We start from the raw sequence: 12,472 nt of genomic DNA on the forward strand, positions 1-12,472 counted from the left end.
TTACATGGGAAAAAGCACTTTGAAAATGTGATTATATTAAAGCTCCTGGGATGGGGAAATTATCCTGGGTTATCTGGGTGGGCCCATTGTGATTACATGAGTCCTTAGAGGGAGATGGGAGGGTTAGAGTCAAAAAAAGGTGATGCGATGGCAGAAGCAGAGAAAAAGACTATGAGATGCTAACTGCTCGCTTTGAAGATGGAGGATGGGGTCATGAGCCAAGGATGTACACAGTATCTAGAAGCTAGAAAAGGCAAGGAAACCAATTCTGTTCTAGAGCCTTCCTTAGGAACACAGCTCTGCTGACCCATTTTAGACTTCTGACTTCCAGAACTACAAGTGAATAAATTTGTGTTGGCTTAAACCACTAAGATTTGTGACAGCAGCAGTTGGAAACTAGTGCAGATTTTGGCACCTGAAAGTGGAGTGCTACTGTAAGAAACACATAAAAATATGAAAGTGGCTTTGGAATTGGGCAGTGGGCAGAGGTTAGAAGAACTTTGAGGTGCATGATAGAAAAATCCTAGATTTCCTTGAACAGGCAGTCAGTAGATATACAGATGTTAAAGATTCTGCCAGTGAAAGCTCAAAGGAAATTAAGGAGCATGGTAGAGAAAGCCTATATTGTCTTAGAGAATACCTAAACCATCATAAATAGATCATTGGTAGAAATATGGATGTTGAAGGCACTAATGGTGAGGGCTCAGAAGGAAATGAGGGACATACTAGAAAGTGGAGGAAAGGGGATCCTTGTTATACAGTGATGGAAAACGTAGCTCAATTGTGTGTCCTGCAGTTGTGTGGAAATCAGAGCATATAAGTGATGAAATTGGATATTTAGCTGAGGAGATTTATAAGCAAAATGTTAAAGGTTCATCCTGGTTCTTTCTTGCTCTTTATAGTCAAATGCAAGAGGAAAAAGATCGAAAAACTGGTAAGAGAAAAGGAACCAGGACTTGATGATTTAGGAAATGCTCAGCTTATCAAGATTGCAAAAGATGTTAAAATTAGGAGATTCACTGTTAGGAGGGCATGCTTTGGAGAGAAAAACCAAGAATATAACTGGACAGGGCTTCCCTGGTGGCACAGTGGTTAAGAATCCGCCTGCCAATGCCGGGGACACAGGTTCGAGCCCTGGTCCGGGAAGATCCCACATGCCGCGGAGCAACTAAGCCCGTGTGCCACAACTACGGAGCCTGCGCTTTAGAGCCTGCATGCCACAACTACTGAAGCCCGCGTGTCACAACTACTGAAGGCTGCGGTGCCTAGAGCCTGTGCTCTGCAACAAAAGAAGCCACAGCAATGAGAAGCCCCTGGCGTACCACAACGAAGAGTAGCCCCTGCTCGCTGCAACTAAAGAAAGCCCGCGCACAGCAACAAAGACCCAGCTCAGACAAAAATAAATAAATAAATAAATTCATTTAAAAAAAAAAAAGAATATAGCTTGACAACCTTTTGCTACTGCCTTAACTCTGTAAAATAGGCATCATCATCATTATTATTATTATTATTATTATTATTAAAAATATTATTTAAATGTACTTATAAGATTACCAGTTTCTTTACTCCCCAGTCATTTTACATTTCAGACAATTTTTTCCTGGGGTCATTTTTCCTCCTTTCTGGAGTATATCATTAGAAATTCCTTAAGTGAGTTCTGTTGGTAGGAAACTCAGTTTTTATCTGAAAATTTCTTTACTCCTTCTTCACTGTTAAAATAAAATTTTACAAGGTATACTGTTCCAGGTTGACTATTAGCTTTTTGAACATATTATTCTATTGTCCTATGGCTACCATCATTGCTGTGAGAAGTTGGCTGTCAGTCTAATTGCTAAGTTTTGAAGGCATTCTCTTTTCCTCTCTAGCAGTTTATAAGATCTTTATTATTGGTGTTCTGTAGTTTCACTGGAAAGTTTCTAGAAAGGGAGTTCTTTTTCTTAATCCTTCTAGATATAGGTTTTGATTCCTAGCTATTATCTCTTGGAATATCTCTCCTCCAACTTCTCTCTCCTCTTTTAGCACTCCAATTAGACTCCTTTTAGACTTTCTTAATCTACCCTTTGTACTTTGTGACACCCTTATATACTCTTATATACACTCAATCCCCTCGCATCTCCATGCAAGTGTCTCTTCCAATTCATTAATGAAGGAGTCTCTACTTCATACAAGCCTATGGTATGATCTCCCACTTCCCTCTAGGATATTAATTTTCAAAGCTCCGGGGTTCTGAATCCACATTACCTGGGTTCAAATTCTGGCTTATTTACTTACACCCTCACTATTGTGTGACTATGGACAAGTTACCTAACTTCTCTGTGCTTCAGTTTCCTCTCCTATCAAATGAATATTGGTAATAGTTCCTCTTATAGGAATGTTATCAAGAATAAATGAATTGATTTGAGTAAAATGCTTGGAACAGTGCCTAGCCCATAGAAAGTGCTTTAAAACTGCTTACACTTACTCTGAGTATTGGCATGTGCCTCCATGTTATTTTAAGGCTCATTCATTTGCTTAAGCTCATTGAACTTTTTACAGAAATGATCTTGAGGATTTCCTGTATTTTCTTTCAAGCTGAGCAAGCATTTAAACATATGTTTGTTATAATTTATCCAGAATCTAGTTGAAAAGAATGTTTGTTAAAATTTATCCAGATTCTAGTTGAATAGCCTAGTAGGAAGGCTGTTTTTTTTTAAACTACCTAGTCCCTTCATTGTGGAGACTGAGCTGATGGAAGCATTCCAAAGCAGGTTCAAGGTTTTGCCAGTGTCCTTCGGTCCCCTGAACATTTTAAGCTTTCCAGGAATAGGAAAGGACAAACACAGAACAATAAAGGGCTGCTTTGCTCCAGGCTCTCTTTGGAAGCATGACCATAAGCCTCCCTTTATGCTCCAGTGGAAGCCCTCCCCAAACTGCTCTGACAACCCTCTACTTCTCCCTACACTTACACTCTGTACAAATACCTATAACAATGTACTTATCATTTTATCTCTCATTCAACCTTATAGTCTCAGCACATAGTAGTTCTCAATAAAAGTTTGTCAAATGCATGAATGAACAAATGAAAGAAAAGGCAATGGAGGAAATAACATATACCAAGTATGGGCTCTTTCTATGATTTAAAAGTAAAGATGAAACTTCCTCCACACGTTTCAACATGCTAGATTTTCATGAACAAGCCAATTGCTAAGTATTGTTTAAAGACCTAGAGGTAACTACCATACAAAAAGCAAAAGCATTACAATTGGTTTCTTCTGGGGAATGAAACCAAGAATAAGAACAGATGAGTCAGGGATCTATTATTTTCTTTAAAAGTCTTCTGATATTTGATTTTTAACTATGTATATCTTGATAAAAATTAAAATATTCAAAAACAAAGATTAGTCCATTTTTGACCTGCTGTAACTCAAAAGCAGCCTGCAATACATTTGACCTCACGGAGTTTAGTACAGTTGTTTTTTTTTTTTTTTTTTAATTTTGTGCCTGGAGTCCTGATTACCAAAGAGTTGTTGACCCAAAGCCAAGTCGACCGATAAACAGAACTGTGGACTTTAAGAAGGCAGCTCCAATGGATCTATACCGGCTGAGCAGGCATACTGAGTGGTGCCTGAAGGCAGCCGTAAGGACGAAGTAAATCAATTAACTCCATGGTTTTCATGAAGACCTCTTCATATCAAAACTTCTTTCTTTACATGCGTCTCCTCTGATCCCGTGGAGATGAAAATTGACATCCACAGTCACATTCTACCAAAAGAATGGCCAGATCTAAAGAAGGTAATGGTGATTAATTTGCTGAATTATTTCTAGAACTTCTCCAGCATTTCTCAATGCCTCTACTACAGAATGATGTCTTCTTTTGGGAATTAGATGTTAAGTTTCTCTGCTTTAGGAGTGATTTTAAGTTATTTGGTAGCTCTGATTTCCTAGTTTTTTAAAATGACTTCATATTTATTTTGAAAGAACATTGATAAAAAGAAGTAAGTGTTCTCTCAAAATCCCTTTTCCCCTCAAATGAAGCACACTTTAAAACTTCTGGACAATATAAGTCAAGCAGTTTTACTTCCATTTAAGTCACATATTCAGCTGCTGGGGAGATAGGTGACAATTACAGTTTCAAGTAAGAGACTATTAAAAAACAGAATGTGATAGGTTCTCATTACTTCTAAAACATATCTCATTTCTAAAATGTTTAAAATAAGTTTTAGAAGCACTAAATGATAGCTCTGTGGAATTTTTTTTTAGTCTATATTAAGACACTGTCTGAAACCATTCCTTTTTGATGTTCTTTAAGCTGTAAATCCTTGTTATGAAGTACAGAGTTGGAACATCAAAAAAAAAAAACTAGAGGAAATGACATGAAACGTTTGCACAATGAATGTCTCTCAAGACTCTTCACTGTGTTTCTCAAAAGATGGAAATTTCCTTTTGTCATTAAGAACTTTTAAATGAATACTAAAACAGGAAGGTGGGGAAAATGAAAGAAATTTAAAATTGGTTTGAGTTTTGTTCGGGCTAAGTATCAGATTTTACCCAATCTTCAGCCTTCTCTAGTACTTATACACTACTCATAGTGTTTCATCTTTTTTATCCCAAGTGAGGAAAAATGAATGAACCCAAACTCTAATTAAAATGTGGTTCACTGTTTCATTGTGCAGGTAGATGAAACGATTTTCTTCTCATAGTTGTCTCTTGGAAGAATGGTCATCTTAAGTGTTTCTTTGTCCACTGGTATTTTAGGTAAGATGGACAGTGGACATTGTAGATCAGAAAATACAAGTGATGCTAAACCATCTTTGAAAGGTTTTCCTATTATAGTTCATGGTAAGAACTGACCCTATCAAACTAACCCCTCCAAAAGGAGCCTAAGTGCCTACATGGGAACTTGCTGTTCTGAATGCTGTCATCCTCATCATATTTTATTAAAGTGTAGACACCACTTCACAATGCTAGTGATGAATACCCAAAACATTCTACCTAGTATCCTGTGCCATAACCCTACCTCCCAAGCCTGCCTCCACTTTGAGCTGAGAACTGGTCACCAAGAGCTGACAATTTCTAGCCGTCCCACCTAATGCAGGGCCCTGAAGGCATTGTTAAAACTGCTCCAAAAAAAAAAAAAAAACTGCTCCAGAAGCTCAGGGATACAGAGCATGGGGAGGCTATAGCCACAGCTGTGTGCCCTGGAGATTCCCCATGCGCAAATTTTGCTGGCTTTTTATGTTATGTCTTCTTATCTTCTAGTTATGCCTACTTATCTTCTAGTTATGCCTTCCTATCTTCTAGTTATGCCTCCTATCTTCTAGTTATGCCCTCCTATCTTCTAATTATTCCTGAAAAGAGGGGAGGGGCATTTTGTACCCATAAACCAGGCTTTTATCAAGCAGTCTCACACCCTGCAAGCAGATAACTGATATACTTTTTAAAAAAAATTTTATTGAAGTATAGTTGATTTACAATGTTGTGCTAATTTCTTCTGTACAGCAAAGTGACTCAGTTATATGTATATAACTGAGTATATATATATATAATATATATATATTCTTTTTCATATTCTTTTCCATTATGGTTTGTCACAGGATATTGAACATAGTTCCCTGTGCTATACAGTAGGACCTTGTTGTTTATCCACCCTATATATAATAGTTCGCCTCTGCTAATCCCATACTCCCAATCCTTCCCTTCCCTACCTCCCCTCCCCCTTGGCAACCACAAGCCTGTTCTCTATGTCTGTGAGTCTGTTTTTGTTTCGATAACTGATATACTTGATGCTGCTGCTGCTGCTGATGGTAGTAATAATAATCATAATACTCTTACACTTCCAGAGAGCAATATATACATGTAATTTGATTCACATAAAATCTTGTGAGTTTCAGATAGGATTTCTATCATTAGCCCTGCTGGACAAATGAGGCCCCTGAGACTCAGAAATGAGCCTAGAATCCCAGAGCTTTGTGGAGCTATGGTGGCCCCTCCATAGCTCTACACCCACACCTACCTTCCGAGAGCTGCCCAGGAGCACATCATGGGGCGGATGTCCCTGCTTCCCTCTGCTAGACACCAGCCCGCTCCCCAACTCTCCACACTCACATAAACCCAATGAGGGCTTCCTCACAGCAGGTCAAGCAATGTGGTCTGCTATGCGCTGGAAGTTTCCGTTGGACTGCAGGCAAGTCAGTGATGAAACAATTCGCAGAAAATAGTTTGTGTTTTCAAACTGGGAAGAGGGAGATAAATAAAAATACATCTAAATGGTGCTGGATTCCTTCTCTCTCTCTCTATTTCCTTATTTCCAGTCTATATGATCAGAGTATTAAAGTGACATTAGTGGATAGCAGATAGTCCTCGGTGTTCATAGAGTTCAATACTTCTAGCAGAATTTCCTTTGTCTTCAGATCGTTTCTTAGTAGGTAAAATATTATTTCAAAACATCAATCTCCGATCTTTTCTCACCATTTTTTCAAACTTCCCAATAAAAAAAAATGAAAAGAATAAGCCAGTCCTAGTTTTATTTTGGAAGATGAAGCCCCTTCGGAAGAACTGATATCTCTTTTCAAACCTGCCTTTTCTTGTTAAATATTAATAGACACACTTCAAAAACCTTGACCTCCTTATGCAGTGAAGAAATAGAAAAGCAGAATCAACACGCCTGGGTTGGTGATTAACTAATGATTACAGAGGACTTGGATTTGAGAAATTTCTTCATTTTCACTTGCTAATAATGATTGTAGTCAGAGTTAGAGTTAAGATCCTTAGGGGGGAAAATCTACCTGAGGTAGAAAGAGAGTAGATTCAGGGTGCACTTGATTACATTGTTCCTGATGAATCAGGACCCACACTCTGGCCCAAGAAACCAGGGTGAAAGTTGTTTCAGATTGATCCACAATGAGATTATTCATAACAACAAGGATGCTAATAAGGTTTCAGCTTTTTCCTTCAGCAAGACTTCACTGCCCACCTACTATGTGTCCGATAGTAGGGCTTGCAAAGATTCTTCTAATTTTAAATGGGGTCCCAAAATTCCAGCCTTTAGTAAAAAATTATTTATTTACATCTTCTTTGATTAGTGATGATTTAATTGCACTTGATCGCTGTAAGGTTTTAGGAGACAAAATCCCAGACATAACTTGACTTTTAAACAACTCCTCTGAGGAAACAGATATCTGGTTTCATCACCCAGGAGGTTCATTATTCACCTCATGAGTGTGAGGTCCCCAAGACATTAAAAATGTCATTCAGCTCATCAACATCTGATTCACATATACCCATTTCAGAAACACAACTCATGTAGATAGAACTGAATTCCCTTGAATTTTTAATATGTTGTTTTATTTGTCATGCCCATAAATGCCTATGGGACACCAGTCACTGTCAAACATTTTCAGATGGTAAACGCCTCCTGGTATACGCTCTGGCAAAAACTACTCCGAGGGTCAAAAATTTCGGACCCCAGGCTTGGTTCAACCTAGGATGAGAGCCTGGGGATTGTGTGGAGGCCAAATTTGGAGCAGAATAAAGTTGGCCCAAATAGGTTAGGTCTTTGTAAAGGCTCAGGGCAAGTACAAGGTGTTCCAAAGTGTTCCAAGTGCTTTCCAAGACAGGGAAGGGAGGAACACAGAGTGACAAAGGGCTCCTTCCTTCACAGCGCTCCTTAGTGTCTGCTCCCAGCGTATACCTTATTTCACGACCTCAGGATGGAAGAGGCTGTCACCGCCATGCCACCCCCACTGCCATTACTGCCTGCCACCACTACCGTCACCATCATTGGTACCACCACTACCACCAAACTCACTACCACAACTATCACCACTACCACGTCATAGCCTCCACCACTACCATTACTATCGCCACCATCCCTACCACCGTCATCCCCATCATCATCACCACTACTGCCACCACCGCCTCTGCTTCCACCACTGTCACCACCATTATCATGGTTAGCATTGATGAAGCCCTTTCTATAAGCCAGGTCTGGTGTCCATAGCTTTGTCCAAATTGTTTCAGTCATTCCCATAAAACCTTATGTCACCACGACTGCGGTGAGCCTCATTTCACACATAAGAAAACAATGGCTTCAAGATGTTAAGTTACTCCAAGAAAGTACCTTGTAAGCGGACTGTTGTGTGTGACCAGATCCCTCCGTTCTGCCCCTTCCTGCCTCTCTGCCCTTCCCCAGGGCAATACTTCTCTCACCAGCTAACTTATGGGTTAACATTCCATAGGGAATTAAGAAAAAGAAAGAAAGAAAGTGAGGAAGGAAGGAACAGAGAAAGGAAGGAAGGAAAGAAAGAAGGCGGGAAGGAAAGAAGGAAATAAAACCCTTCTTTTTACAGTAAAGTAAGATTTCAATGGTAAATTTCCGGTTCGAGAGAGCATTTTGGTTTACTCTAAAGTGTAACTGATTGAGGCCATTCCACCCCTTCCCCCGACATGCACTCTGGGCAGCTTTATCCAGGAGAAGAGAGAGGAAAAGCACAAGGGTACTGAATGCATGAAGGGGTGGGAGGGCACCGACAAAGGAGAAATTGGGTGCCGGGAGGAGAAACTGGGGTCCCTGATGGACAGGTTCCCTTGAGTGACCAGCCTACTAAGCCAGGTCCTCCAGTGTCACCTGGGAGGAGGCAGGTGGACTTCCAGAGCTAACGTGACAATTTGGAGCTGGAATTCAAGAACAGACCTTCTGCCCAGGTAGAACAAGGCTGGTAAAGAACTGACCAAATCTTAAGTCTACTGGGGCAGAATGCAGGGATGGACATAGAGACACACAAACACCCCTGTGCTGCAGGCCCAGACCTCCCCTCTGAGTCTGCAGGTGAGAGGGAAGCCAGGAAGAGGGATCTGCCGAGACCTGGCCCCCTCAAGACAACGTCCCTGTACCGTGACATGACAGCCAAACCATGGTCACATGGTCTCATCCAACCACAACAAGCGAGGAGTTGTGCAATATTTAGCTTCACTAACTCTACCCATTGTTGCTGACAAGAGCTGCCCATGAGCCCTTTACATCGTGGTCTCCGGCCTCCACGCCCTCCCCCCAACTTCACACTTTGAGAGCCATTGCTCTGGAGCGTGGAAATGCTGAACACTGGAAGCACCTCTCCAATCTGACCCCAGATTACCTTTCCAGCCTCCCTCCCATGACACCGCCTGGCCCACGTTGTGCGTCAGTACCCTCCCCCCCTCCTCCCGGGGAACCTGTATGTCACTCTATCACAGCGTGCCTCACACGCAGTAAGGCTCTTCAATTACCCACCCACCCCGGCCTCGCCCTCTCAAGACTGTGCTCCACACAGGCTGCAACTGTCCTTCACTTCTATTTTCTCTGCCCTAGAAAGGCTGGTCATGGTGGGACTCCATGAAGGTTCGACAAATGAATGAATGAATGAACAGAATGAGATTTTAAAACCTATAGTTACATGAGTCATATATGCCTATGTTCACAGTCTTTCAAATATTTTTATTCATGACCCCCAAGAAGAAATATATTTCATACTGTGACTCAGTACAAACATTTATATCTATAATGGAAACAAGAGTTTCATGAAATGAATACTACACAGAAGGCATTCTAATATATTTGTTCTATGCTATGCTATGCTATGCTATCCTATCCTATCCTATTTCATTCCATTCCATTCCATTGCTTTACTATCTTAGCTTGGGTTTTCCAAGAAGCAGACCCTGAGATACGGATTCAAATGCAAACAGTTTACTCTGGAGGTGATGCCAGGAAACACCAGTAGAGCAGGGAAATGAGGCAGGGAAAGCAAGGCAGCCAGTGAAAGTGCAGAACGTGTGCCTCACCTCAGAGTCATCCTGCCCGAGGAGGTGAGGAAACCAGTGTGTGCAGTTTATATACAAATGCCCTCAGTCGTTGATTGAGGGATTTGGGGGGTGGAAATTAGCACCACTAATTTCTTGGTACTTCTGATCTTCTAGAAGGGCCTAATCAAAGTTGACGCCAATGGCAAAAGGGAAAATCTTGTCAAAGAAATGCGAGTGCTTTTAGTTGAAGGAGGGCTGGTGTGCACAGAAACACTTCAGGGAAGGAATACGGGCAGGACACCAACCTTATCTGTTACACGTACTATTTCATGTTTTTAGAACATCTGGGTCATTAACCACTAAACTGATTTCATGATCTACTCACGGATTGCATACCACAGTTTGAAGAACAGGGTTAATGTTCTAAGATGGAATTTCCTGAAGAGTGGTCCCTACGGTCTGTACTCCTAGTGGCCTGGAAAGGATTTTAGGTGGTACACAAATATTTTTTAATGTGCATCCTTATTTAAAAATTACAACCTGCATTAGGAGAAAAGGTAAAACTAGCACTTCTATGATAGAGAGTTTTCTTCCTGAATAAATACATTTCAGGAAAAACATTGATTTGAATATCAATATTGAATAAGTGGTCATGGGCGTGGGGAAAAATGGGAAAGTGTTGCTTGAAAGGATAGAGCTTGGGATGCTCTGTCCCAGGGGTGTGCCTTTATTGCAGTCCTCTCTGCTTTGGCCTTTCAGTCTAACTGTGCTTCCTCTCCCCCACAGAGATTCGGTTACGGAGGCTGGGTGCAGCTCCAACACCACGGCAAGGTGAGTTTCTCCCAAAGCACGAGCGTGCCTCAGACCCACAGACCTCTTGAGTCTGAAACCTTCCAGCAGGCGGGCCTCTAGGAACCCCCAACTCTTCTGCCCTCCAATTGACTTTATAGTAGGCAAGGGGACAGCACTGAGGTTTCTCAAAATTATTTGCAAAAATGGGGATAACGTCAAAGAACAGCATTTAGGAAGATAAAATTGGAATTGGACAAGCCATTAAGAAATGTCTCTCTCTCCCTCTCTTTTTTTTTTTTTTTTTTTGGCCCTAGAACCAATTTTAGCATTGCTCTGTGTCAAGGAAGCGACCTGGCCCTCTCCACAGTTATGACATTATATTACAGCTGACCAAATAAATGGAACAGTTTAGGTTTGCGCACAGGCTGAGAAATTAAACACTGGAGGCAAAAGGGAGAAGAAGCCACTGTTAGAAAGGGTTGAGTTTGGTCAGAGGAAAGAGCGAGAGGAAGAAGGCTTGGGGCAAAGCATTCAGCCAATAACAAAGCCTGAGAGAGAGCTGCAAATCTAGAGCTGCACAGAGGTCAGGTCCGACTTCATTTTCAGAGGCATCACATGCCCTCGTGGAGTGCATGGGGAACCCCCCGCCCCCGAGCTCCCAGTGGAGCACAGACATGACTAAGGCAGGCCCTGGAGGACTGGTGGTGTGGGAAGACCACGTGCAGGGGTAACTCAATGCACTGTGATGAGGTGAGGACAGCTTTTGCACCAGGTACTGGAGGATGTAGACTTGGGCACCAAGGACTGGAGAAGGCCTCCTGGAAGAAGTGATGCTCATCCTGGGTCTGGAAGCAGAGGTGAAGGCTTGCCCAAGGAATAAAGGAAACTAGAAAGCAAAGACAGGGAGCAAAGGCCTGGAGATATCAAACATACGTAAGCCTAGAACTCAAGCATTTGGCACGGGTTGGTACCAGCATTTCTCAAAGTGTGGTCTGTGGACCAGCAAGTTCAATTTCACCTGGGAACCTGGGAGAAAGGCAAATTCTTGGGCCTCACCTCAGACCTACCAAATCAGGAATGCTGAGGATAGGGCCAGCAATCTGAGTTTTGACAAGCCTCCAGGTGGTTCTGTGCTTACTCAAGTTTGAAAACCACTGGCTCTATTCACTCACTCACTCACTGATTTTTATTGACACCTATTTGATGCCAGGCCCACCAGTCTAGACACGCAGAATATGCTGGTGAAAAAGACAGACATACTCCCTGCCCCCACGGTGCTCAAGTTCTGGGGGGAGACAAACAAACGTGATCACTTCAGAGAATGAAATAAAAAACAGTGCTGAAACAGGGAATGACTGGGGAGATGCATCTGGGCTGGCTGGTCAGGAAGCTAGCAAAGACTTGGAGGATGAGAAGGAAAAGCCCGGAAGAGCATCCCTGGCTGAGGGAATAGCAGTTGCAAAGCCCGCCATATGAGGAAGAGCTGTGTTCAAGGAACAGGAAGGGGGGCAGTTTGGCTGAGATGTGGTGAAAGGGGGAGATGGAAGGAAACCAGGTAGGCAGGGGCCAGATCATGGAGGGACTTGCAGCACGTGCTAAGGAGGCCGGGTTTTATTCTCAGTGTAATGCAAATTCTTTGGAGGGTCTTAGCGGCTGAAAAAGGTCACCTTGTCTGATCTGTGGAGGATGGGTAGAGGCAGGTAAGAGTTTGGGGCACAAAGTGGTGGGAAGAAGCTGGAGAGGTAGGCAGAAGCCTCATCAGATGGGGCCTTGGAGGATGGGCTTAGGCCTTTGTACTTGATCCTGAAGGCAGTGGGAAATCATTAAAGAGTTTTTTAAACATCAGAATCTCTGGAGCAGCCCATTTTCACCTTCATCAAAGGCCACCCACTAAGTGCCAATTTAGACACTGGGCTGCACT

General features: G+C 42.2%; 1 protein-coding gene across 5 annotated transcripts in view; it reads left to right on the forward strand.

Annotated features, from left to right (window-relative positions):
* The first annotated feature begins 3,566 nt into the window (after positions 1 to 3,566).
* Positions 3,567 to 12,472, forward strand: part of ACMSD (aminocarboxymuconate semialdehyde decarboxylase) — an 81,387-nt gene continuing 72,481 nt past the window's right edge. For 4 of the 5 annotated variants that reach the window (XM_057550790.1, XM_057550791.1, XM_057550789.1 and 1 more), the window contains exons 1-2: positions 3,567 to 3,771; positions 10,546 to 10,590. In XM_057550790.1, the coding sequence (XP_057406773.1) occupies positions 3,715 to 3,771; positions 10,546 to 10,590 (102 nt within the window). In that variant the 5' untranslated portion in view covers positions 3,567 to 3,714. The remainder of the gene's footprint in view (positions 3,772 to 10,545; positions 10,591 to 12,472) is intronic. The other variant, XM_057550792.1, reaches the window with a different exon arrangement.

This window comes from Balaenoptera acutorostrata, chromosome 8, assembly GCF_949987535.1.
Source record: "Balaenoptera acutorostrata chromosome 8, mBalAcu1.1, whole genome shotgun sequence".
Lineage (NCBI taxonomy): Eukaryota > Metazoa > Chordata > Mammalia > Artiodactyla > Balaenopteridae > Balaenoptera > Balaenoptera acutorostrata.